Genomic DNA, 27,323 nt, shown 5'->3' on the forward strand with positions numbered 1-27,323 from the left:
CTCTCTCTCACACACACAAAAAATGATATTTTGATGGCAAGCAGAATTGCTGCATTGGCCATACGTCTGCCATACATGTAATGGGTTGCTTCTTTTGTCATTACATGCACAGTGGATTTCTTTAAACATTCATTCACCTGCTGCAACTGATTTAGAATTTGGTTCCTTTGAGTGCCAAACTCCCACTTAGTTTAAATACTTCATTCTGTGTTCTCTTAATCTTCAACATCTCTCTCTCTCTCTCTCTCTCTCTCTCTCTTTTGGCTGGGGGGATGGGGGTGGAGGAGAGAAGAGAATACGAACAGAAAAGCCCAAGTACTTTTCACTCCTACTTTCCTCTCCCACTAAGGAATGCAAACCAAATGGTAAGGGTTTCGAGGGCTTCTGTATTTATCCACAAGACTTTGCAAGTGTGCTCTTGTCTGAGAGTGCTTGTGGTACAGGGCACGACGATTGCTGGAGGAGGGAATGAGGAGATCTGGCCATCAAAGAGCCCCCATTCAAAACTCCTACTGCCTTTCAAGGCCTCCATTCAAGGCCCTTAGTGGTTAATGGCTTAGGCACAGACACTCTGCCCCCAAGATGTGGCTTTGACCCCGTTCGCCACTGACGTCCGTGTTCATACACTCTCCTGGTTCAATTTCCTGAGGTTTCTGATTTCCTGAGTGAGGGAAGGCAATGTTTAGAAAAGAGGTGCCAGACTGGAGGAGGATGCATAGGGAGAGGGAGGGCTTTGGGAGGGAGGGGTCACTTATCACAGATAAAAAGGTCCCCTTCTTTGCCAGTGAAGACTGCAGGGACACTGGGAGAAGAGAACCTTCAGGCAAGTCCTGTCTACAGAAGGAAGTGCAGCACATTACAGTGAGTATGCAGGACCTTACTAATGTCTGTATGGGGGTGCCTTGCACATGCAAAATTATAAGAAGTAAATGGCAGAGATGCAGTGACTTGCTGCTATGAACCAGTTCAATGTGAAAAGCTCCAGAGAGCTACTTTTTTGACAGCCCAACAAATGCAGAATCGTCATTTACTGAGTCAATACTTGCTCCTGGGTTTTGCCTACAAAAAGAAAGATGCTGCAAAATTGTAAAATCTGAGAAGAAAAGTGGATCTGAGGGTGCTAATGTGTATGGATTACCTGTTTTGGGTTGTAGGATTTTAAAATGGGCTGATCTGGGCTTTTGCTGACTAGGAAACTCAAGATCAGTCTCAATGATACTTGCTTATAATTAAAGAGACTTAGGACAGGCACACGAGCAATAATACTCTTCTTCCCCTTTGAAAGAGGCTACAGATCAGGCTGCGTAAAAATATTGGTGGCTGTTCCATTTCTCTAAATGATTCTCTCCTGTCATCGACAATGATGGAAGAAGCTGCTTGTTTACAGCCAGGTAATTTGGGTGAAAATGGTTGACATTACTTTCCATGAATTCTGGCTCAGAACTGAAAGCAGCAATGTTTCTGGCAAAGAACTTCCTGAACATATTGATTATAAACAAGTAAAATTCTTCCAGGTGTTGTCATGATGACACCCAGAAAAATGTCAGTGTTTCTCTGAGTTGCCAGCCATAGGTCATTGACATGCTGATGAAAACCTGGATGGATCAAAATCAGGCCTTTCACTGAAACTTTATTATGTTAACAAAATCCTTACCAAGCTCTTAGTTGCCCTCGGAAAATGTTAGGCATTTTGTGGGTAAGATGTTTATAGTATCAACATGGTGTTTAAAAAACCCATCCACGCTTCGGTAATGTTGGCAATTAATGTGGTGACAGAGGTAACAAATCAAAAGAGACCAAGGAGGAAAAAGTTAGCCAGAGAAACGGTGGCGGCCTTTCTCCCAGCATGCTCTTGGAGAAAGGCTGAAGACAAAAATGGCTGTTAAGAAAGTGAATTGGGCCCTGCTTTTTGTGACAACGCATCACTGTTAGAAGTCTCTTTACAGCTTGTCCCCTCCTCACCTGAAGCCTTTCTCCCAAGCTTATTTTTCTTCTGTTCTTTCTCCCTCCCTTTGCCTCAGCCATCTTTTCTTGGAAGCACTGAGGCCTGCAGACACCAGAGGGGCCGTGATATGCAGTTGCCTCATAAAATCCACGTTCTGTAAATCTGAACTCTGGGGGACAGAAGCAATTCCTTACCAAGCAAGTGACTATCCTTAAAGGAGACTAAAAAATCTAGGCGGAGCTGGGGAACAAGGGGTGGAAGGGAAGCTGGTATGAGAGACTGGGATGGATTCATGTCAGGGGCTACATTTCTGGCTCAACCTCCAAGTGAATACAAATCTCAGAGAGAAGCAGTGTTTGAACAAAGATGAGGTTGATGACTGAGAAGGAAAGGTCCGTCCGATACTGGGGAAAAGAAGTCCTTTATTCATCTGGGGATAGTGCTTATAAACAGTCTTTTCCTTTCTGCTTTCTCTGTTTCTTTCCACATGCTCACAGAACTTGGAAGAGGGCTATGGGTTTGGAGCGAGCTATTTCCTGGCCCTGCCAATTCCAACATGATTTGGACATTCTCCACTTCCAAAGTATTTTTGCCAAAGGGAGTAGTGTGAGTTCCTGCCTACTCCTGGGGAGTTTCATATTATAAGAACATGAGAAGAGCTCAGATAGACCAGGCTAAGGTTCATCTAGTCCAGTATTCTCTTCTCAAAGTGGTCAACCAGAAGCCTATGGGAAGCCCACAAACTTGGCCTGAGGGCAACAGGGCTCTTCCCACTTGGGATTCCCAGAAACTGGCATCCAGGAAGGCGCATCGTCTCCAACAGTGGAGGAAGAACATTTCCACCTTGGATAGTGGCCACCTCTCCCCCTTTATTCCAGCGGGGCACATGTTGCTATCTGCTCTCAAGACCACTACTTCTAAAGACCCCGGCCTTAATCTTACGCATCAAGGACATGTAAAAAAAATAAAAGTTCATAAAACCTCAGGAATAGCTGAAAAATGTGCCCCACCAGCCAGAACAAACTTAAGTGTTCAATGTCTTGTTTGGCTGTATGGCTCCAGAAGCTTATGGGCTAGCAAGCTGTTCAGGCAGCCCAGATCTGGATTGATTTGGCACCTGTGACTGCTCCGTGTAGCCAGTTAGTTTTATTCTGAATGTGGTTTTACAAGTGGTTTGAGTATGACCACATATTCCATTTTGGGTAATTGTTAAGTTTACAGATGAGTAAATATTCCTCTGTTCTTGATTTCTAGGAACTTGGGATCTTAATCCCAATTCAGTTTATTCAGAGAGCTTTTCATTCTGTGCTACTTTCCCTTTCTAGTACAGTGGTACCTCGGGTTGAGTACTGAATTCATTCCAGAGGTCCGTTCTTAACCTGAAACTGTTCTTAACCTGAGGTACCACTTTAGCTAATGGGGCCTCCCGCTGCCACCGCGCCGCCGGAGCACGTTTTCTGTTCTCATCCTGAAGCAAAGTTCTTAACCCAAGGTACTATTTCTGGGTTAGTGGAGTCTGTAACCTGAAGCGTATGTAACCTGAAGCGTATGTAACCCGAGGTACCACTGTACATCCAAGGAAGGGGGGAAGTAGAACTTCATGGGGGGCGGGGCGGATATTGTTTTCCATGCCTATCATTTCTTCTCCATCCTGGCTACAGGGATGTCTAACCAGCATGGCCAATGGTCAGGTGTGTGTGTGTGTGTGTGTGTGTGTGTGTGTGTGTGGAAGTTGTAGTCTGGCAACATCTGGAGGGGCTCCAGCTAGCCAGCCCTGCCATACATGCTTCATACATACTTATTTCTAGGTAGGCATGCATAGGACTGTGGTGTTAATGAATTGCAACAATGCAACTGATATACAAATCCATTTTTGATGTGATGCTAAAAATTCACCTTTTTGATGTGCAGACTGCTCTTGTTACCGTTCTGACCTATTATGGTGCTGGCACATTATCTTCTGGAAAGCTACCAAAGAGTTCAGGCACCGTGATTTTGCCATATGGTTTCTGAATCGGCCAAGAGACCAATTTGAACAATTGAACTTGCATCTTCTTCCTGGGTATCTGTGTGAGTAGATGCTCAGCAGACCTGAAGGCCCACATTAACAAAGCCCAATATGGAACCAAGCTGTTTAGCTTAAAATCTAGTAGCATAATGAAAAAAACCACAACTCCTCTTGAGTATCTGAAAAGAGCACATTTATTCTCTTACTCTCCCCCATGTCACTTTTCCTGCCCATACTCCATCACTTAAGTGCCCTCCTCACCCTGACTTGGTTCATTTCTAGTAGTGGGAGAAACTACAGCAATTGAGTAAAATGGGGGACAGATCAGTTCTCCTCACTCACTCACACACATTTATTTATTTTTTTGCCACATTAAGTAGATCCCTTGCCATTTCGGGCATGAATAGGAGTCATGCCAAGAACAAATGTGACTGCCTTGGTCATATCTAGTTTGGACCTCACCAAGGTTTCCAACCTGTGTTTGGACTGCACTATTTCAGTTCAGGCCAAAAGTGTGGGTCCTTACATCACTGAATGCTCCTCCACACCTAAAAAAGCATCTCCTCATAGAAAACATGTAGGTAATGGCGAAGAACAGGTTAGAAACCTTTCACTCTGGCTTCTAATTTCCTGTGTGGAGGCATTTTTGTGTGTGTAGAGAAGCATTCAGTCCTGACTTGCATTGGTTAGGGATGAGGGACAAATTGGATTCAATATGCATCAAAATTATGTAATTTGCACTTTCCAAAACAGTACACAAACCGTAGCAGCTGTCCCTCAAAATTTGCACTTCTCTTAATTTTGCAGTGCAGTTGTCCAACCAAGTAATGTGTGCAAAAATGCAGATACCGAGGTAAAGTGTGCATATCAATGTATATATTAGTGAAAATAACACACACAAAATGCATTATATTAGGCAACATTGTATACAAAATTGTGTCTATTTGGAGAAAATCACATTAAAATGCTGGCATATTTTCAAAGGGACGGTAAAAAATAAATCACAAACTGATGTGTAAATGTAGAGGACCGAGAATCTTAAGATTAGAAAAATGAGAAACAGAAATTAATGGAGTCACACATGCCTGGTAGTGTCTTAGGCCACAAACAAGTTTACCACCACTCTGAGAACCAGGCCACAGAAAGCAGAAGTTCAAAGCGGGATTTGAGGGGGACTTATTTGGTACCCTTAGGAGAGATGTAGGAATCAGACAATTGGTGACAATGGAATACAAAATAATAGGTCTGGCTCAGGCAGATGGAGTTTAGAGAAGAAAAGCCAATGCTAAAATGAATTTTTAAACGAACATGCCCCAGGGAAAGTGGTAAACGTAGTGAATGTACCTGGAGGGATGATGGGCTGCAGAGTTCTAGAACTGTGTATACAAAATGAATGTGGGAAAGGCAAGAAAATCAGAGGATAAATTATAAAATTAAACACATATGTTTAGGAGGAGCCCAATTCATGGGCCAGCCCTCCACAGACCAACATTTTCTGGAACATGCAGAGTTAACAGCTCACCTCCTTTTGAACTGTGGAGTCCTCCCTCTGAAGAAAGGGAGGGGAAGGCAGCTTGCCCTCTCCCACCAGAGGCAGATCTTAAAGCCAGGATGAGAGGTGTTTTATAACAGTCTCCTCCTGGAGTGCAAGTGCCAGTAGGTCCCTCCTGCCTTCCTCAGGCCCCCTTCATCTGACTCTCTGGCTCCCCAGCTGTTGCTGTTTTAATAAACACTCCCCTGCTAAACTTTGCAGCTTGCCCAGAGGCTTTAGCTGTCCTCGGTGGAAACAGAGAAGAAGACAGTCGCAGAGAGAGAGGGGCAAAGAGAGAAACCATGCGGAGCCTCATCATCCTTGCGCTTCTGGCCGTCCTGATGATGGCAGCTTTCTGTTACGGTAGGTGATGTCTTTTATTGCTAGTCATTTGGGAGAATAGTTTGTCACAGGAACTGAATGTTCTGGCCACACACTTTGGTTGAATTTTCACTTCCCCTCTTTGCCACTTACCCTTCTGTCATAATTTACATCCTTGGCATCCTTTCCACACTTGTCTCCTCTGGTTCCTCTACAGTGTCCAAATTGAGCTCTCTTCTTTCTATTTCATGCCTGATACAAACCATTCTGTTCTCAATCACTCACAGCCCCTTTTTATCTTAACCACCACCAGGGAATGTATGTGTGGGACATGCACACACAATGGAAACCTCTGCTGCTAGCCTAGAAAATCTTTGGGGCAGATTTTCCAATTGTCTTCAAAATGCATAGACTACTTTTTCAACAAGAGCGGCCCATTGGGATTTCACTGTGTTAAAGGACTACCCGATTCTCTGTGGGGTAGATCAATAAGATGAATTTTGATGAATTTCAATCGAACGATGCTTCATGAGTAGCCCACTGGGTTAAAGAAGAACACTTGTCCCTTCCAGAAATTCCAGCTGCTTCTTTTGAAACCTCAGGGATGGGCAAATGGGAGTGATGGGGAAGTCCTAGACAAGTGGCTTATCTTGTCTGAGGTTGGAAAGCAAGTTATCCAGTGTGCAATTGGCGAGCATCTTCACTGGGATTGTCAGTTCGCTTCACTGGCAGAGTCCAAATCAGCTCTTGCTCCCTTGAATGGTTAGGATTTATCTTCCTATAATTATATGAATACATATTTGGTTTCTCCCTCCTTCTTGTGGCACAATTATGTGAACTGGATTGATTTGAGATAGAATGTTATAATGTGAGAGGCCTATCAAAAATGATTTGGTTGTGTCTGCTTCCGCCAAATTGCTAAATTTTGCTTAGATTTTTGGTACCTTTCATACCTGCCACTCTGTGATTTATTCATTAATGTTAGGTGGGATTTACCTATCTAACCCCAAAATAACAATCTGTGTCCATTGCTTTGTACTTTTCTTAGCATTCTTTTATTCTGAGAACTATTATATATTTTATCAACGTGATCTAATAAATATTAAGCATTCAACCATGCTGCACTAAGTCAGTGCAACATTTTATAAATGCAAATGGAAAGGGTAAGTGCATACATTCAGGAATCGCAAAATAAATGCATTCAGGAATGCAGCCAAAGTTATACAGTTATACATTTTTATGTTCCCCTCATTTCCATAGTAAACTTAAAACATGCACTTCTATTTCTACCACTGAAATGGAGAACATTCAAAGATTCTTCTGATTCCAGTTCCATGCCATAACCAAAAGATCATAGCGTTATTTCTTATTCCTCCATTTGATTGATGCATTGGTTTTATCTGACGCTATGATTGTCACTAGCACAAATGGCTTTTCGGAGGAATCAGTGTATTCTTTAAGGGGCTACATCTATTGTTAGCTACATTGCTTTTTTCTGAGGGGATGCAGGGGGATGCAAACCCCTAAACATTTTGTGAAACTAAGTTTGGCCTCATTGAGGGGCAGTATTTCAATATGAGTAGGGAAATGAGAGTACCCCTAAACATTTTTTTAAAGAAAAAAAGCACCGGTTAGCTATTATTCATAGTAGCTTAGAATGAAACCTTCATGTCCAGTACCAGTATATCTCTGACACTGTGAACAAACAACAAGGAATTATGGACCTCATCATGCCTTGCTTGTGAACTGGACTGGGGCATCTGGTAAGCTATGTTAGAAGGCTACATTATGGACAAGACAGTTTTGATCTGGTCCAGCAAGGCTATTCTTATATTTTTTCATGTATATCCATCTTTGTTTTCTTAACAATGAATTTACACACTGCCTTGTTTTCTTTTCCCTGTCACAGAGTCTCACGAGAGTATTGAATCGCATGAATTTACAAGTAAGAAACGTTATTATGTACTCTGTGATTTATTGTGATGCTTGAGGTTCACTTTTTGGATTTTGTGGACATCCCAAATTCTCTTGCCATGCCACTTTATGAGATCCTTGTAAAATATTTTTCCTCTACTTGATCCAAGGAATAAAAATTAAGGAATGCGCCACCATCACTTCCCTGCCTTCAGTCTGTCCAATCTGTCCAGTCAAGGGTAATGGTACATTTGATTTCTCCACCATGAAATAAACAATCTGCATGTTGACATCTAGCAAGTTAGGGACAAAGAGAGACAATACCTGCCCTCCTTGATATACTAGTTTTCCACAGGCACAGAATTTTTGACACATAAGAGTATCAAACCCTGTTATTACCTTTCCTGCATTCTGCATTGCAGAAGGCAATTCTGAGATTGGCAGGATGAGAACAGACAATAACCAGTGAGACCTGCAACCAGATGTTGCAGTTTATCCTTCTTCTTACTAGAAGTGCTCCTGTTCACAGTTCCAGCCACTCTTCTAGTCACGGCACTCCACCCCTCCTTTCCCTGCTCCCCCAGTTCCTCATTTGCCAAGAGAGCAATCTCAGCATGCTCAATAGTTACAGACTGTGGACCTTCAGCTGGAAAAGAAGCTTAACATCCTGTGGCTATTGGCAGTGGTTTTTTGTTTTTTGTTTGTTTTTTGTAAGGTGTGTGTGTTTGTAAACCCCTGAGCATGCAAATATCTCTCCTTTGTTTCTTAGTGGACCCATTTTGGTTTTAATCAGGTGGCTCTCATCACGCTGGTTTGCTGTTGGAGGGAGTCACTACTGCAGACAGCCTTTGTTCCCAATGTGGAGTGCAAACTGTGTTCTGGGGAAGGGCAAGGCAAGGGCTATTTCCCCCGGGACATCTTCATTCTCAGTGCAGAAAGTCAGCACTGCAGATTTCACAACTCATGCAAGCCCCATTCCAGTACCTAACCATTTGGTAGACCAGTAAGGGACTACCATGAACTGAAAAGACCTGCACAGCTAGCCCACAGGCCTCTGAAACACTCGCAGGAGCATGTTTGACCCCTTAGGTAGCAAGTTTGTACGTTCTTGCCCAGGACTGAACACAGCAAAGCTTGCTTCAAGCAACTTAAGTCAACGCACGTAGGTTTGGGCTGTTAAATAAGTATGAATTAGAAGTAAAGGTAAGGGGGAGGTTGGTTCATTGTAAAGATATAGGGCTTTTAAGTCAAATTAAAACAACTAGGGAGAATACAAAGAGAAATAGGAAAGATAGACACTGAGTCACTTGACAAATAGGATGCAAAATGCAGATACGTAGTTGCAGAGTCATTTTGTAAGAGCTCTTGAGATGAAAATAAAACAGGATAGGATTCCAATCCTTTCAGATCCAGGATCCACCTTTAAGCTCTGTCTGCAATATGAAGCTTAACTGTTGTCCCTAAATATGCCCATCTTCTCTAGGAAAGGTTTTCCCCACTTGCTGCCCTTCAAATCTTTCGGACTAGAATGCCGATCATCCCTAATCACTGTTCACACTGGGTGGGGATGATGGGAGTCATCTGAAACTTCTGGAGTGATTTTTGAGCTTGCCAGAAGAGTTTTAGACTGAGAGGATGGTGGCTGTTTTGATTTCTGTGGTCGTAGTGGCGAGGGCTACTGATGCTGGGTATTTTTCCTGAATGTCCTAAATACCAGAAATATTTCATTCAGCTGGGAAACTCACAGAGGGAAAAACACACACAACAAAATATTTCACATACTGGAGACACTGAGTTGTTGAAATAGCAAAGCAGAACCGATTAACTTGTGCCTATCTTAGCCAAATGAAAACTGATAGATTAACCACACACAAGTGTAGGCAAATATATAAATGCCAAGAAAGGAAAAAGTGATGCGGCAAGAAGGATATTTATGCAAGGGAAAATATTAGAAGTATTTTCAATTAGAGTGTGGGGTGATGTCTCTATGGAGATGATGGAACCACAATCATGTTGCACAAATTCAATCTAGCCCAAAGAAAGCACTGCGGGAACCAACTGGTTGTGACACTCCTTAGCCATTCTTAAACTCTTATATCTAAGAACTAGAGGAAGCTACCTAGCTCTACCTCCCTCTGTCCTCTTCAGCACCAACATTACAGTATTTCTTTAATTTGTTCATGAGAATGTAGAATGTTCTGAGAGCCAGTGTGGTGTAGTGGTTAAGAGCGGTAGTCTTGTAATCTGGGGAACCGGGTTCGCGTCTCCGCTCCTCCACATGCAGCTGCTGGGTGACCTTGGGCTAGTCACATTTCTCTGAAGTCTCTCAGCCCCACTCACCTCACAGAGTGCTTGTTGTGGGGGAGGAAGGGAAAGGAGAATGTTAGCCGCTTTGAGACTCCTGAAGGGGAGTGATAAAGCGGGATATCAAATCCAAACTCTTCTTCTTCTTCTTCAGGGTCTTCCCAGGCCATTGCATTCCTGCATTTTTTCCGCCTATGATGCTGATTTCTTAAGGTGCTGTTGTAAAATTGGTTAGAGCTTGCATTGCAGCAGCACTGTAGAGCTTTCCGTTGTGAACCGGCGCAGTGCTTTTGACTCGACCGGTGTGGAGAAATGGTGATGGCATATTTGGCGAAAGTGTGCAACCCTGCCTATCAGTATTACCTGCCCCCCTGCCCTCTGCCATTACCTTCACCACTGTTCCTCTCTCCTGCTGTCCTTTGTTGCAGAGTTCTTGGAGAAACTCATCAGTCTTACCTCTTACAGTAGCCTCCTTCATGCATTAAGGCTTAGCTGTAGCCAAAAATGGCTTCTGGCCATCTGAAAGCGCCCATTGAAAACTGGAAATGAGAGGGCATGAGTCGCTATTAACAGCAGAAAGGCAAGAATGTATAGACCAAGCTGGTTGTATTGGCCATCACAAAGACTGATATTGGGAGGATACAGGAAGAGAGCAATGCTTTTCTTTGTATAGAACTGTTGGCCTTCGGTTCAACCTCATAATAATGATGAATACCTATCCCTCCAGGTCCCTTCATTAACAGAAGGCACGCCAACATCTTCATGAGAACTCCACCTGAGAACAGGAGGAACCAAGTTGTGCAGGAAAGGTACGTCTTCTTAGTGTCCAGAGTTATTCATGGTGAGTGGGGAATGGAGAGGATGTGTTTTCTTAGGCAAGAGAGAAGCCATTGGAAAATGAACTGAACTGGAAAATGGTAAACTGGGAGAATCTGAAAATGATGCATTGCTAATGGCAAGAGCCATGATCCCTATTATTAGATCCTTCATGGAATAGCCCCCCAGGACCCTGTGATAATATCAAAAATCTCTACTAGATCCTCTGCAGAATTGCCCCAGGATCCTATTGCATGTACCGCTTCTAAGCCATAGAAACAGCACCTGCCCACATGTTTTCATCTCAGGGTCAGACTCTGCACACAGTGTCACCCATATTTTCATAGACGACATTTGTGTGAAAGCTGCCATATTTCTAAAAAATGACAAACCCTTTCAAGACTTTGCAGAGGTTTTTGGCACGTGCTTGTGGACAGAATTAGAAATCACTTAAAGCCTTGCAAAGATGCAGCTGGAAAAGCGGAAGTAGATGTAAGTCATAATAATATTTTGTCTCTCCACCCCCCCTTCCCATCTTCCCCTCTTGCTACTGTGAGCAGGATCAGAGAGCGCAACAAGACCCCCCAGGAACAGCAGCGGGAGATTTGCGAAGATTACAATCCCTGTGAGCGTTACGCCATGCGCTATGGCTATGCCTCTGCCTACAGGCGCTTCTTTGGGCACAGACGTGGCAAATAAGAACATCAAGAATCGCCGTTCCCAGTGCCTGGAGCCTGGGTTTCCTGTATCTACAAAGAGTGACATCTCCAAAATGTATTGTTGCTTGTTAACTGTATGTTATCCCACCTGCTGCTTCATTCTTCTGTAGCTAATGATTTCTAGATTCTGTGTTAATTAGCACAATGCTGACGTAGTGGTGGTTGGGCAAAGAAGGATGTGGGTGTTTATTATGAAATAAACTTCTGGTTTGATACTGTTTGTTCAAAACTCAAGAGTTTTCTTTGGGTCACTCCCATGCCAAGAAACTGGTGTCTATAATTGTACTCACTTGCTTAGCAGTTTTTAAAAAAACTAACAGATACGTTTGTTTTGTTTTGTTGGATGGACTCTAGGAATGGCAGTAAAATTGTTCTTTCACACAATAATAGCCTGGCCTGGATGGCTGATTTGGCAATGGGCTAAAGCAGATTGAATGGTGCAAGTAGCTACAGAAATGTTTGAATCAGATTTGGGCATATTCACACCTTCACCAAAGTGTGTTCACTGAGCACATGGTGGAACAGTGGTACTGCACAGCAGTTGTAGTACGTATGCTATGAAGGGCAAATTTTTTGTATACATGTGCATTGATATAACACACAGGGGCGAACGAAGGCTAACCGACACCTGGGGCAGGGGAAAGCGCCGGCTGCGCATGCGTTGCGCCGCTACGTACGACACATGCATGGCGTCGCTACATAGGGTGCATGTTCAGCGTCGCTATATACAGTGCATGCGTGTGACGCCGTGCATGTGCTGTACGTAGCGGTTTGCCGCTGGCGCCGCCCGAGCGCCGTACGGACGATGGCCAGATCCTCTGCTCGCGGCTGCAGCCGTGAACGGAGGATCCTTCACATGCGGCTGTGGTGGCATGATGGCTGCTTGCACCGCCACACCTGGGGGCGGTGTGGCAAGCACCCTAAGGGGTGCCTTCTTGTCACCCCCTCAGACACGGCACCCGGGGCGCACCCCCCCCCGCGATGCCACTGATAACACACACACACACAATCCTCCCACTTAAGAAAAAAGGGGTTGCATGCTGGTGGTGAGTGGACACAGAAACTCGTGGCCCCACTGCACATTTGCATATTTACTCTACATTCTGCGTAGAATGTGGGAACTTCTGTTGCTTTCATATTAGTCGGTTATAAACTCACTCATAATTTTATGGTTTCCACCAGTCTTTTTAAGCTGGTCTCCCTTTTGGATCACCTCTAAGATCAATGTTGTGAAGTATTCAAGCTCTCAAAAGCCTGCCGCTTTTTAGTTTGGGTTATAATTATTATTATTATTATACACTTTTATCCCAGCCTTCCTCCAAGGAGGTCAAGGCATGATCTTCCTCTTTTATCCTCACGATTGCCTTTTGAGGCAAGATAAACGGAGGAACATTGGCTGAACCAGAGGCAGTAGAAGAGCAAATTTCAGGGTGGGTGTGCGCAGGAGGGGCAAAGTATATGAATTGTCTCCCACATGATAAGATCTCTTAAAGAAAAATTATAGTACATGCTAATGACTGGAGAACAGCAATGTGGGGGCAAGTGGGGTGTGAACTCCTTGTTTGGGGGATATTTATTCCTGCATTCACACCCCCCCCCCCACTTCCCATGGACTGGGCCAAGGACACTGAGGAAGCATTGTGGCTGAGTAGGGATTTGATCTCAGATTTGAATTCCCTACCTCATAGTGAATGCTCCAACCCAGAGATATCCACCATAGTGCTGTCCATGTGTTGTTGGACTACAATTCCCATCATCCCTGGCTATTGGTGATGTTGGCTTATAATGATGAGAGCTGAAGTCCAACAGCATCCGGAGGGCACCCTGTTGGCTACCTCTGTTCTACACCACACAGCTTCAAGGTGGACTAATGTCACAGTCACCAATATAGTAAAGGTAAAGGGACCCCTGACAATTAGGTCCAGTCATGACTGACTCTGGGGTTGTGGCGCTCATCTCGCTTTATTGGCCGAGGGAGCTGGCGTTTGTCCGCAGACAAACATGTGGCCAGCATGACTAAGCCGCTTCTGGCAAACCAGAGCAGTACATGGAAACGCCGTTTACCTTCCCGCTAGAGCGGTACCTATTTATCTGCTTGCACTTTGTGCTTTCGAACTGCTAGCTGCGACCGAACAACGGGAGCTCACCCCGTTGTGGGGATTCGAACCGCCTTCCTTCTGATCGGCAAGTCCTAGGCTCTGTGGTTTAACCTACAGCGCCACCCGTGTCCCTCACCAATATAGAGGAAAGCCCAATTAAACCACATCCTGCTTATACATTGACTCAGTCCATGCAGGACCTCACAAAACACTAAATTACATTATAGAGATCTGCTTAACTATGAAGCTGAACCAGCAACCCCTTCCAATGAATGCTTCTCCCGCAGGTTACTGTCAAGAGCTTCAGATCAAGCATGCACAATCTTTTCTAGGCTGGGGCCAGCAAACTGAAAAAGGACTGGAGAGGCCAATGGCAGGGCTAGGAATGGGGAGAAATGGGATTTAGCTTGCATTTAAAGGTGAACCTACTTAACTCACACTTTCCAAAACACAGCCATTCTTCATAATTCACTTTTCTGAATTTTGCAGTGCAGTTCTCCAGTCATGTGTGCAAAGATGCATGTACTAGGGTAAAATATGCATAAAAATGTATATATTGGTGGAAATTGCTTTGCAAAATGTGTTCATAGGAGAAATTTGCACTAAAAGGCCAATGCATTTTCATGAGGGCTAAGACATTCTCAAACTGATGTGGAAATAGAATCATAGAATCACAGAATCGTAGAGTTGGAAGGGACCCTGAGTGTCATCTAGTCCAGCCCCCTGCAATGCAGGAATAGGCAGGTGGCACATAGGGGGATGACACCCACGACATTGGCATTATCAGCCCCACACTGTAACCAGCTGAGCTAAGTGGATGGCCTCGAATGTGGAGAACTGAACTTAAGATTGGAAAAGTGAGAAACTGATTGTGACCGATTAGCCCATACCTTGGCAGGCCAGTAGGCAAGAAGGCTTGTAAGGAATTTTGGGACCCAGAAAACAGAGCAGGAAAGAGAAGACTGGGCTGTCAAGGTCTATGCAAAATTGAAAGGGAGAATGTGTTATGGAGCAACTGGTTTTACATAGGTTGGGGCTGGAGTAGCCAACATGGTGAGTCTGGATGTTGCTAGACTACAACTCTAATCAACCACAGCCAGCATAGCCAATGGTCAGGGATGATGTGGGTTGTAGTTCAAAACATCTGGAGGCACCATGTTGACTACCAGTATGTCCAGGTTGAAGATACCAGCAGTTAAAAGTGTTGTAGACTGTGGGTGGATCCAACTAATATATCCTGTTAGCACAAGGATTTCTGCCTGAGCAATGGAATTTCCCCCCTGTGCATGACACATGCCCTGCCCAAATCTGCTCCAGAGGATCGGAGGAGTTTCTTGAACAGATGTCGGGGGCTATGCAGGGAGGTCCTATGGCACAAGTGGAGATCCTTGCACTGATGGGACCATAACTGAGTGTTGCATTGGGTAAAACTCTGTGACTTGGAGTAGCATAACTGCAGTTTCCCTACTGTAGTATTGACATGTGCTATATGACCTATAACTCCTTCATCTAGCCGGTGCAGCTATTTGCTTCTCTCTTCACAAATTCACACCTTTAATACCTGTTAGCACCTCATCTTGTATTTAGTGTGAACTATAACAAGGACAAAGAGGCCCAAAGGAAAACAAGAGATTCCCCAATGATTTGCCTGACAAGACCAAGTCTGCACTGCTGCAAAAGCCCCCACGACGATGTGATGGTGATCTTGTTCCTGAGTATTGCTGGCTCTTCCTTTTTCAGCCCCATGGCACTTGGACCAAAGTTCACCAGACAACCCTGGTAAGACCAACATCAGGATCCTCCTGACCCACTCTTAAGTGCCTTGCCCACCTCTGAACTGAGGCTGATGCTTTTGGCTAGTGAAATATTCTGTTCCATTGCACATGGAGGAAATAGAGCAGCCTCCAAAGAGGGAAGAGTCAGGTGCCTGCGCGGGGAGAGAGAAGAAGGTGGCGTGCGAGAAAAACACCAAGCGTCAAGGAGAAAAAGAGAGGAGGAGGTGGACTTCGCATCCCCATGATAAGTAGAGATGGATGGCATGTACAAGAGACAGGGATAAACAATACAGAAGGTGGAGGGAAGAGAAGGAGTTGGGAGATACAGAAAGCATGAATCAGTTTCCTGATTAGAAAGGAGAGCTGTATGCATTAGAATTTGCCACACAAAATGTCCGCCCTAGGCCTTTCGCGATAATAGACTGTAGAGGTAGCCAATATGGTGCCCTTCAGGTGTGGTTGGACTACAGCTCCCATGATCCCCAGCCAGTATGACGGGTGGTCAAGAATGTTGCAAATTGTAGTCCCAACAACATCTGGAGGGTACCACATTGGCTACCTGCAATCTACTGTAAGAAATGAATCAGAACAATCTCAATACCCAGAAAGTCTGAATGTCTCACTTGTAAGAAACCCCTTTTTGCTTCTCTCTCCACCAGAGTCTTCCAAGGAGAAACAGAGCCATAGCTAGTTGAACTTGCACCCCTGGCAGAACTGTCCAGATTGTGCCCCCTACCCATGGAAAAATTAGTTCTTCTTTCTGCCTCTTCTCCAACCCCCCCATTCAATCCAACCTTTAATTAAAACCTTTTCTTATGAGGCAATAATTGATATTTTTATTTATAGAGACATATTTATGGTCATATTTTTAGCCAATTTTGTGCCCCCCTCTCGCCTGCACCCCTGGCGGGGGCCCACCTCATCACCCCCTAGCTACGGCCCTGAGGAGAAGGAGACCTGTACCACAGAACTGGTTGCCAGTAAGTTGTGGGTGTCCAGTGTTAAATATTCTGGATTATCTACAAGTAATATAGTACATGTTTGGTAGAGACAAACTCTCTCTGAGTGCCTACTACTCGTAGTAGGTACTAGTACATGCTATTCTGAGAAGGCTCTTCTGTAGTAGCCTTTGAGACTGCCAGCCCAATCTTGGGCGTTTCGTTGCCTCAGTGCCTTTGGCTCTCAACAGATAGAGCTATACTGTGAAAAGTTATGGCCCTGCAACCAAAGCCACAGATATTTGGAAATATCCAAACGAGACGAGCACGTTCTAGGAGACCTAACTTTGCTTCCATCTCACCCCAAATCAATCGCAAGGATTAGTTCCCCAAACCATGCAGAGGCCACCCATGGACTCACTCATACACATGAACTCAGTGCACCCATGTGGCATGTTTATCAACGCCAAAGGAACGGGCAGAGCCCCAAAGCTGGTGCCAGTCTTAAGTGATTATGTAAATATATTTCCAGCCCGCTACTGACCACAGGAGTTTGGATTCCTTCCTTTAAATGTGGCAACGTTAAAACACACAGCAGCCTTTTATATTTGTTAAATATGTGCAATGTCAAGCATTTAGGCCTTCAGTCTACGGTGGGTCCCTTTCAAAGAACTGGAAAGATGGAAGTGACGCGGACAGAGGTAGACCATCCAGGCAGGCGTGCTATAAGGTGGTAGGGCTGTGTACATACATAGCCTTTGAGACACACAGGGGCCTGTCTTTGCAGTGAGCTTTGTACATAGCAGTTTGCAATCATGCAGATCTTTGTGTGATAGCATCATCTAATATTCAGGTTGCCTGTACACATGGGTGGGCATGCTTCAGACTAGTGTACAATGTTGTTCTCTAATCCCCTCCCCTCAATTAGTGTTTCCACAGAGCTTTTTAAAGAATATACTCTCACACATGATATATGCTTAGACTGAAAATTGAGAGGGTGTAAGAAACATGTTGGTTCATTCTCTCCTGTCTTCTCCCCAGCCTTTTTAGTTGTAATTACCTAATTGTTTTCTAAATTTCTGGTGAATAACCTTCCGGGGGTCATTTACACTGTGACGATTGTCCCATCACCTCACTGCGTAGCCCACAAGTCCTCCTAGATGTTTTATCGTGTTTTTAATTGTCTGTTGGGAGCCACCCAGAGTGGATAGGGAAACAGGCAGATGGGTGGGGTATAAATAATATATTATTATTATATGCAGAAGAAGAAGAAGAAGAGTTTGGATTTGATATCCCGCCTTTCACTCCCCTTCAGGAGTCTCAAAGCGGCTAACAATCTCCTTTCCCTTCCTCCCCCACAACAAACACTCTGTGAGGTGAGTGGGGCTGAGAGACTTCAAAGAAGTGTGACTGGCCCAAGGTCACCCAGCAGCTGCATGTGGAGGAGCGGAGACGCGAACCCAGTTCCCCAGATTACGAGACTACTGCTCTTAACCACTACACCACACTGGCCCACACATACATATACAGTACTTGGAATCTTCTGAAAGAGAGGAATTGGAAAATGATATGTTGATATGCTGATGTATGGAATATATATATATATATCAGTATACAGAGGCAGCTAAGATACTGCACTGCTTCCTATTTTTCATGTTTCATTCACAGACAAGTTAAACGTGGTGAAGGGGAAATGACACAGCTCTGCAATGCCAGTAGGTCTGCCCCATCAGGATGCTGAGAAAGTGCTCTCTGTGTACTCCTGTAGGCGACAAGCCCTTGAGATGTAGACTGTACAAGCTTTCCAGCAGAATAGTGTGGGAGAGGGATGACCCGGGGATGATGTACCCCTCACAAGCTACTTGCACCCAGCACTGGATGCACAATATTGCCTAGTGCATGGGTAGGCAAACTAAGGCCCGGGGGCCGGATCTGGCCCAATTGCCTTCTGAATCAGGCCCATGGATGGTCCAGGAATCAGCGTGTTTTTATGTGAGTAGAATGTATCCTTTTATTTAAAATGCATCTCTGGGTTATTTGTGGGGCATAGGAATTTGTTCTCCCCCCCTTCAAAATATAGTCCGGCCCCCCACAAGGTCTGAGGGACAGTGGACCAGCCCCCTGCTGATGTTTGCTGACCCCTGGCCTAGTGTGTACATGGCTCAAAATGTACTGTGACGCAGATTAAATTATGGGCTTCAGGTGACACAAATGCTGGCATTACACACAAAGACTTTGAAAGGTTCCACATTTTGGAGGGCAGCATACTGCCCTCCAGTTATCATCGTCACCCAGCATAACTTTGAACCTGTGTTTCATCTTCTATTTAGGGAGGCTTGGGGAGTTTCCATTGTTTGTGACTTCAAAAGAGAACCGCCCAGATTCGCTCCTTCCGTGCACCTCCCCGCCCCACACCTCTTCGCCAGCTTTTACCCTCCAGAATGCTCTGGCACGGTGGCCTCACTCTGGGGGTCAAATACATTGCAGAACATGAAGCACTCAGATAAGGAAAGTCTGTGGTGCTATATACTGTAAATAATGAAAAAGTATTAATAATGATGATGAATAAATTAATAATAAAAAGGTGATGGATCCAAGAGAGTGTGCCCTTTTCATTTTTCCGAATGGGAATGATTTGATGATTCCGCAGCTCCACTTTTCTTTATTGGGGTGTGTGTGTGTGTGAGAGAGAGAGTTGCCATCTTGGTTAGAGAGGCCTCCAAAGCAATCCATCCATCTTCGCTTGTGAGTACGAGTACACTTTAGTTGCTGGGTAGCATTAAGTGATTAACTAAGCAAACTTCTCCAAAGTAGCCAAAGATTACTGGGGCCAACAAACGCTCTGCTTTCATGTCATGGTGCTGGAATTGCAAGCCAACACTAATAATAGCATTTTTCCAAGTAAATGGAGAACACATCGATTTGTTTAAACCCTCATGTTCTCCTTGGCTACTTGTCTGAAAATCCAAAGTACAAAGAAGATTGTTGTTTGAATGCAAATAGTTTCAAGGGGGGGGGGGATAAATCTGGTCCTAAGTGATGGCGTAAAGTCTAAACAATGGAAAGATCAGAACTATTTCAAAATAAAGATAAGTAATTGTTATCAACTTATCATAGAAAAGAGGCAACCAATTTCTGCATTTTTTTTTTTGGGGGGGGGAAATTCTGTTCCCTAGGCACTGATCCAGTTTACTGGCTCTCTCATGAATCATAATAAAATTGGAACCAGCTCCCTATTTGTGGTATGAACCTTATAGTTAGGGTACTGCACATGCACTCAATCAGAGCTGGGACATCACACGATGTCAGATGCTCCTGACTTCTCTGAGCCATAATGTGTTTCCAGGGTTTTAATCTGGGTTTCTTTTTGATGAGAGAACACAGGAGATATACACTGTGTTTCTAATAGCTTATTTTACTTACAAATATATAAGTAGAGTGGAGATGGGCAGGGGAAGCCACAACTCTCACATTCCCTCATCTCGTTCGGGTCACTTCCAAATTACAAACTGCTTTTTCATCACAAAGAGACACTTGGCTCCCCGATGTCAAGAGGAGCGATGTCGCCTTCCCTAAGCTCTGGTGGCTGTCTCATTCCAACTCCTTGAAAGTTGTCAAGAGACCACTTCCTGGCGCACCGATGAACCATCCCTGGGCTGCTAATCTGCCTGAAAAAGGAATGTGCAACTATACAAAATCCACCTGCAGCAGCAAAGGGTTTAAATATTTCTCCTTCTCATGCAACTTGAAAACAGTTTTCTTCCCCAGATGAGTGAAAGTGAGCTACTTTTTAAAACTACATCCTAACTAGATTTATCAAAGGTCAGATAATATTGCTTTGGTGGACAGCTGTAGCTTGCAGGCTGCCAGTTGGCCAGTCCAGTCCAAGAATATTGCATCAGATGGTGGATGATTTCTGCTTTCCAAACAAGGGAGGCTGCAAAAGAACAAAGGTATGGGCATGCTGACTTGTGGGAAAATCAAGATTGAAAAGCTAGTGCAGAGCCTTCATTATTTATTTGTTTGATTGTTTATTTTACTGGCATCTACACCTTGCCTGTTAGCCAAAAAGGCTCTTAGAGCAGCTAAAAAAATAAAAATAAAATGGTTCTAAGACACTCCCTGTCCTCTTGCTCACAATCTAAATTTCACACCCACACTTACATTTAAAACACTCTCATACCACCTTAACAGTGCTAAAGAATTATGGGAGCTTATGGCTTGCCTGTCTTAAGATACTTTGGATCTTCCGGTGCCTTTCCTCAACCCAGCTGGAATAGCTTTCCCCGTCCAGCAGGATGTTTGTCATTCAGCTATTTTATATTCTTTGCTTTTCCTTAAAAGAAATTTGCGAGAGTCTCGAAAGTCCTCTGGAAACGCCACAAGCCTTTGGCCTCAGGCAGATGTGCAAATGGCTGCCAGAACCAGATGTCGTTTGACCCAAATGGAAAGTTTGGAACTGGGACCAGGACATAAGAATGGCAGAGAGTCAGCGACTTCCTGGCCAGGGACCTGCTCCACTTAAGAGACTCACAGAATATAAGCTGTGGCTGAAAGACAAAAGCTCCTGATAAATTGCTGCTTCCTTCATGAGAAGATCGAGCCATAGAAAGGACCTTCTGCAAACAGGAGAAGATGGGGAATCTTCAGGTGCTGCTGTTTGTAACCCTGGTCTTGACAGCCCTCTTCTGTTGTGATGGAGGTAAGGGAATATATATGAGACCCCTTAGCCATGATTTTTTCATCAACATTCAAAACTGAAGGAGTCCTGGGGAGAGGAGGACAACCTATTTCAGTCTTACATTTTAGGAACAGAATCACTTTCCTCAAAGCCACTTTAAACTTGGCAGTGTGGTTGCCATCAGGAACATGTCTGCATGGAAGTCCCACTTTTATAAAACTGAGGTTCAGGCCAGTTTATTAGCCACAGCATTGAAGCAGGCAGAAAGGGGCTCACATAGCTTGGTGTTTTTGTGTGTGGCCACCACAGTGCTAGAATAATGGGTGAAGTGGACTTCCAATTAAGATTGTCAAATTTACATTGTATCTTTATATTGGTTTGATACCAGTTTCACTGTTATGGCTTCCTCACCCCTCATGAACCCTGGAAAATGTAGTTTAGTGAGGGGACTGGGAATTACCTTGCCACTTTGTATATAACTCACAAATTGCTCAAATACATATATGACAACCCATAAACACTGACATGTGTGTAAGTCCTCCCCTTTGAATAATTCCTGGATAATACAGAAGCAAGCCTGAGTTAAGGGTTATTTTCCTCAGTTTACATTTGACTGATGGGGGAAATGGGGGTGGAAAGGAAGGGAGGAGGAAGACCACAAGACTGCCAGGTGTCTTACACCATCTGGTCTATATTTTTCAGATATGAACAGGCCCTTGGATGAAGGTAAGAAACTGACGAGAGCAAAGAACTCTCAAGGGCATCTCTGTCCTTTTTTGTACACATTATTTGGTTGGAGGGCTGCATTACAAAATTCAGAGAAGTGTGAAATTTGAAGGGCAGCTAAATGGAGGACAGAGGGATGTGTGAATGTGTGTAGAAATGAGCCTCGGGTGCAAAGTAAAATTAGCATTTATTGTTCCACCCACTTTTGCCTCTGGCTCTGCCCATCACTGGGATGCGGCCTCTGGAAGATTGCCCAGAAGAGAATGTGGCCCCTGGACTGGAAAAGGTTCCCCACTCCTAGCTCAGGATCTTGGCTTGCCCTTTCCATCCTTCTAGGTTTGCTAAAAGTTCATTAGGGAAAAGCCTCTTCTGGCTCTCTTGAAGTCCCTGCTGGCCTCACACATGGAGGCAGAGTATGATGAATAATATTGCTTTGAGGCTCACATTCCCCAGAGAGGCAAATAAAATGGAGGGCGTTTACAAGGAAGCCTGTGTTTTCTGGCACCGCTTAAAGTGATTTTATTTTATTTATTTTTTTATTTAAAAAATTAGGTGCCATAAGATACCTGGCATGAACTCAATTTCCTGATTATTCCCCCAGTGAATAAGCCCCCTGTTAGCAAGGCAGCTGGATACTTCCTTGCCTGTTAGTCTGGCTAAAAGACTGAGAAATAAACCTCGAGAAAGGTTGCCATGTTAGTCTGCTGCAGAAAAAACAGCAGAAATGTTTTTTGGTCACATCCAGACCATGCATTTAAAGCATGCATCTCCCCACAAAGTTTCCTTGAAATTGTAGTTTTCTCCTCACGGAGCTACAATTCCCAGCATTCTCAACAAAGTACAATTCCCAGGATTCTTTTCATGTGCTTTAAACATATGGTGTGTGGATGCGACCAACTGTGACATAAGTTCTCCTGGCTTAGAAGCCGCTTTGTCAGATACCACCTGATGAACGTCCACAAGCACTTCAGCTGCAGTAGGCCTGCTAGTCTTTTGAGCCCTGAAGTTGAAGTTGCTGCAAGATTCTTTGCTGTTTTAGGAAAGAAACCACAGACAACTCAAAGCACCATTGAATTATGTAAAGGGAAAAAATTGACCAATGGCTTTGAGAAATTTGCAAACTCCAAATGATATCCTGCTAATCTATAATAGCAAGATCACAAAAACTGCAGAAGGGCACTACTGGTTCATGATGAGTACTCATAGGCAACTAACAGCATCGTTTCCAGAACTGATGGGAAATCTTCCATTCATAAGCCACTACCTGAGACGTGTGAGAGGTATTGTGGCACAAATGATGAGCTGGATGGGCAGCAAAAGGCTGCTCTGGGGCCGGCCCTGCCATTAAGGAGAATGAGGTGGCCACCACAGGCAGCTGGTTTTGGGTGTCATGAAAGGGCAGCAAATTGTTAGTTGTTTCCTTTGTGATTGCTGCAATTATACTACCAGGGAGGGGTGGGTTTTTTTTGGGGGGGGGGGTTGCCTCAGGTGCCAAAATAACTTGACTGATCTTGGGTGCAAAATGGCATGAGTTGAGGCAGGAAAGGCAGAATTTGCTGCTCTGCCTCAGGCAGCAGAATGTCTCGGGCTTGTCCTCGGCGATATTTGAAATGAAACCCCGCAGTTATCTAGAGCAGGTGTCTTCAACCTCTTTCAGACCCAGGACCCACTTTTATCCCATGCATGTGGAAACCCATTTCTTAATCTTTCACCATTAATTTGCATGGTGGTGGTCTTCCTGTTGTGACCCACCTTGGATCAGACCATGACCCACCAGTTGAAGACCAGTGAGCATTCCTATAGAGGAGCAGGGAACCTCAGGTCCAGGGGCCTAATGTCCCCCCCCCCCAAGTATCTCTACATGCCCTTCCCCAGCCCCACTTCTTTTTCCAAGGCCACATTCCTCACAGATCCTGTTTCTCACCCTCCTTGAGTGTTTTCGCCTGGCTAAAACGAGACTCCTTGAACTCAATACTCTCTGTATTCTCATTCCGCAACATTCTGCGTTCATAACAGGGGTTAAGATCAGTCGAGAAACCGCCAATGCCTTTGTGAGAAGGCAGAAGAGGTCTTCTCCATATTATGAAAGGTAAGAGTAAGAGTCTTCTGGGTTTAATATTGATGTTTACAATTACTGATTTGTGGTTGTAGGTTACACTCAAGAGTAGACCAACTGAAATCAATAGACTTGACTAACTGAGGTTCATTTATTTCAGTGGGTTTTACTGTGAGTATGCCTCTGTTGGGTACAATACTTGGAAAATAGATGTGCATGGTTCATGGGGGGCGGGGACAAGATATGAGCCTATGCAACACCACAGGTTCACTAACAAGGGACTGCAGCAGATTCTTACAGAAAACATGTGGGCCCCTCTTTCTTCAAGAAGCCCCAGGAAAGGGGTGGTGGTGTGGGGAGAGTCCCAAGAGACTTGAAGCTCTGAGGGGTAAACTACAGTTTCTTTTTTGTGTGTCTATGGGAATGTGCTTTAAATGTATGGTTGGTGCATAGCCTAATTCACCAACTGTATACAGTGGTACCTTAGGTTACATACGCTTCAGGTTACAGACTCCTCTAACCCAAAAATAGTATCTCTGGTTAAGAACTTTGCTTCAGGATGAGAACAGAAATTGTGCTCCGGCGGCACAGTGGCAGCGGGAGGCCCCATTAGCTAAAGTGGTGCTTCAGGTTAAGAACAGTTTCAGGTTGAGTACGGACTTCCGGAACAAATTAAGTACTTAACCTGAGGTACAGTGGCGTAGCGTGGGGGGTGCAGGGGGCCGGCTGCACCGGGCGCAACATCTGGGGGTTAGGGTTAGGGGGCGCAAATCCACGGGTTAGGGGGCGCAAATTACTTGCCTTGCCCCGGGTGCTGGCAACCCACGCTACGCCACTGCTGAGGTACCACTGTACATTGTGGAGACAGTTAAATGGAGTGCCCAGTACTGAACTGGGTTCTCGGAAAACTGGCTTCATGCTGTGCAGCCTGAACCAAAGAATTTGCACGAGGGAACGCCTCATGTGTGTGGCTTCTTCCTCCCTCTGTCCTCCAGGTACTACGAAAGGTTCAAAACCCCAATGGAGATGAAGCAAGAGCAGTGTGAAAGCCACCCCCTCTGCGACTACTACTCGGAAGTAGTGGGATTCCAGACAGCCTACCGCTATTTCTTTGGAAACTGAAGAAGAGGGGGCATCTCCTGTTCTCACCTGGCTGGGACAGAGGCTGAGATGAAAAGCAATTGGGGTGGGGGTAGGGGTGGGCAGAAGGAGCACAGGGCAATCGGACTGGTTTCCCTTCGCTAGCAAAACCTAATAACAATCTTTCCACTTTCCAGACAGGAAATCACAAGCAGTTAGAGGCTTCTCTTTGCAAGGAGCATGTCTAGGAATAATCAAATGCCAACACTTGTTGGAAAGGAACCAGCATTCCATGCTAAGGGGGTGGGGGCAAGCAAGGATAAATTGGTTAGTAAGCACAAAAGTCTACCAAGCCGACAATCATTTCTGGGGCTGGCTTTCCTTGCGAACACCTTGAAGCATCTTCAGCATGGTGCCCTGTCAAAATTTATCACTGTACAAAGTACAAAGATTCACAAAATGTTTAGGGGTATGCGTACCCCTGCCCCCCCAAAAAAGCACTGCATGTGTTTGATTAGGAATTGGAACCACTGGTTAAATGTCCATCCCTGGTACTTTTTATCCTTGAGAAGACTGATGTAAAGCTAAATTTTTCGGTTACCTGATTCATTGTTGCTGTTCTGCTGCCATCATATGGTGATTTTGGTTAATGAATAAGGTAGCAGCCCAAAATGAAGATATAATTTTAGAGTTGGAGCGGTCTCCCGCAATTTCTAATTCAAGCTGTTTTGGAGAGCTTGGCAGGAAATTTAGGAGCACGTTTCCCAAGACATTATATTTTAGTTTTCCTTTGCACAACATGATTGTCACTTGCTAGCGTTCAATGTAGAATTTCTGAAACAAGTAGATTAATTGCCTTAATGTTCATTACATTCCAATCAATGTATGTTAGATAGTGACGATATCTATCGAACCATCTCTTTGAAAGTTGCAGTTTGTTACTCACCTATGGTGAGCAGCAATTTCTAATACTCAAGTTCCTTTCAAGGCACCAATGAAACCATTGCTTAATTAAAAGGCACTTATGAGTATGGATGAATAATGAATCAGTCTATTTCTGGTCCATGTCACATTCATATGTGTTCACTCGTCATCAGTCAATTCTGTTCTGCTTTCACATTAATCTGCATTTTTTAAAAAAATGCACCAAAAGGATTGTATGCAAATACATATTTAAATGTGTATTTCTAAGCATGTTCCCTCTCAAAATATGAATTTTAATAAATTTTTGAAGCACAAGCTATGTCACGTCATTTGGAGGAATGCAAAATCCAATGGATAAAGTACCTTCTCGTTCACATATCAGTACAGGAGGTGCACAGTAGATCAGTTCCTATCAGAATTTGTGGACATCATTTTTCTCAAGTATTCCTATATGCAACTGCCCTGGTAAGAGTACTAGTGTCCCCTTGCTTTCTTGGAGTACTGGATAATCTTCATTCCATACTTCACACTGCCCAGCAGAAATTTATCCTAAAGCATGTTAGTGCAGTGTTTTTGGTGCCTTTCATTCCTTAGGATCACTTCAAAGAATGGAACTAGTATAGATTGCTGGTTTAGATTATATCTAGGAACCCAGGAAACTCGCTTATGCCACATAGAAGGATAAGCCTTACTGAAGAAGAACCAGCATGGCTTCCACAAGGGTAAGTCCTGTCTAACTAATTAGAGAATCACAGAAGGGAGTCGGAAGGGTTCACAAGGGTGATGTGTTTTGTGGCTGAATAAACCCCACTAGAGATGTGATCTCCTCAAGATGTTCCAGGAGGCCTGACACAATGTCCTGACGTCATGGCTGAGATGTCACAAAGAACGAGGGACGGAGCCGAACACCCTCTGAATATTGAGGGGCCCCACCCCCCTAAAACACATTGCCCCCCGAAAATGCCTCACCCCCAAGAGCTGGCACCTTTGCCCCCCACTTATGTGCACCCCTACATTTCTTTCTGACTGACACTGATGTTACAGTGGTACCTCGGTTTAAGAACAGTCCTGTTTCAAAATGATTCGGTTTGTGAACTCTGCAAAACCAGAAGTAGTGTCCTGGTTGTGAACTTTACATCAGTCTAAGAACAGTCTAAGAACAGTGGAAGGGCATCGGCGGCAGGAGGCCTCATTAGGGAAAGCGCGCCTCGGTTTAAGAATGGTTTTGGTTTAAGAACGGACTTTCGGAACAGATTAAGTTCATAAACCGAGGTACCACTGTACTGGAAAAGGCTATGTACAAATCTAAAACACGTTTCATAAAAGTATTTTGTACACGTTTTTTTTTTAGCTGCAGTTTTCTTCAGATATTTAGCTATTTACATATTGACCTAGTTGTACCTAGTTTAGATTGCTAAACTAGAAATCTAAGCTTGTGCCTCTTTTGAGTACTACAATCTAGAAAAGCTTAAGTGTACCTAGTTTG

General features: G+C 44.3%; 2 protein-coding genes across 2 annotated transcripts; both read left to right on the forward strand.

The window, feature by feature from the left end:
• The first annotated feature begins 721 nt into the window (after nt 1-721).
• Nucleotides 722-11,778, forward strand: MGP (matrix Gla protein). Its single transcript, XM_082240869.1, has 5 exons — nt 722-861; nt 5,707-5,847; nt 7,715-7,750; nt 10,751-10,832; nt 11,400-11,778. The coding sequence occupies exons 2-5, from the start codon at nt 5,787-5,789 to the stop codon at nt 11,536-11,538; spliced, it is 318 nt and encodes a 105-aa protein (XP_082096995.1). The 5' UTR covers nt 722-861; nt 5,707-5,786; the 3' UTR covers nt 11,539-11,778.
• An 8,913-nt stretch (nt 11,779-20,691) lies between these two features.
• Nucleotides 20,692-26,152, forward strand: LOC309542204 (osteocalcin-like). The gene is made up of 4 exons (XM_082240832.1): nt 20,692-21,072; nt 21,754-21,777; nt 23,794-23,866; nt 24,829-26,152. The coding sequence occupies exons 1-4, from the start codon at nt 21,006-21,008 to the stop codon at nt 24,953-24,955; spliced, it is 291 nt and encodes a 96-aa protein (XP_082096958.1). The 5' UTR covers nt 20,692-21,005; the 3' UTR covers nt 24,956-26,152.
• Nucleotides 26,153-27,323: the final 1,171 nt, after the last annotated feature.

The sequence above is a fragment of the Podarcis vaucheri genome (assembly GCF_965113315.1).
Source record: "Podarcis vaucheri genome assembly, chromosome: 10".
NCBI lineage: Eukaryota > Metazoa > Chordata > Lepidosauria > Squamata > Lacertidae > Podarcis > Podarcis vaucheri.

Bases quoted from the DNA above. Each gene is read 5' to 3' on its own strand.
- MGP (XM_082240869.1), top strand. From the start codon at position 5,787: ATGCGGAGCCTCATCATCCTTGCGCTTCTGGCCGTCCTGATGATGGCA. The intron at 5,848-7,714 runs GTAGGTGATGTC...TCCCTGTCACAG, and splicing joins GATGGCAGCTTTCTGTTACG to AGTCTCACGAGAGTATTGAA. The intron at 7,751-10,750 runs GTAAGAAACGTT...CTATCCCTCCAG, and splicing joins TGAATCGCATGAATTTACAA to GTCCCTTCATTAACAGAAGG.
- LOC309542204 (XM_082240832.1), top strand. From the start codon at position 21,006: ATGGGGAATCTTCAGGTGCTGCTGTTTGTAACCCTGGTCTTGACAGCC. The intron at 21,073-21,753 runs GTAAGGGAATAT...TATATTTTTCAG, and splicing joins CCTCTTCTGTTGTGATGGAG to ATATGAACAGGCCCTTGGAT. The intron at 23,867-24,828 runs GTAAGAGTAAGA...TCTGTCCTCCAG, and splicing joins TCTTCTCCATATTATGAAAG to GTACTACGAAAGGTTCAAAA.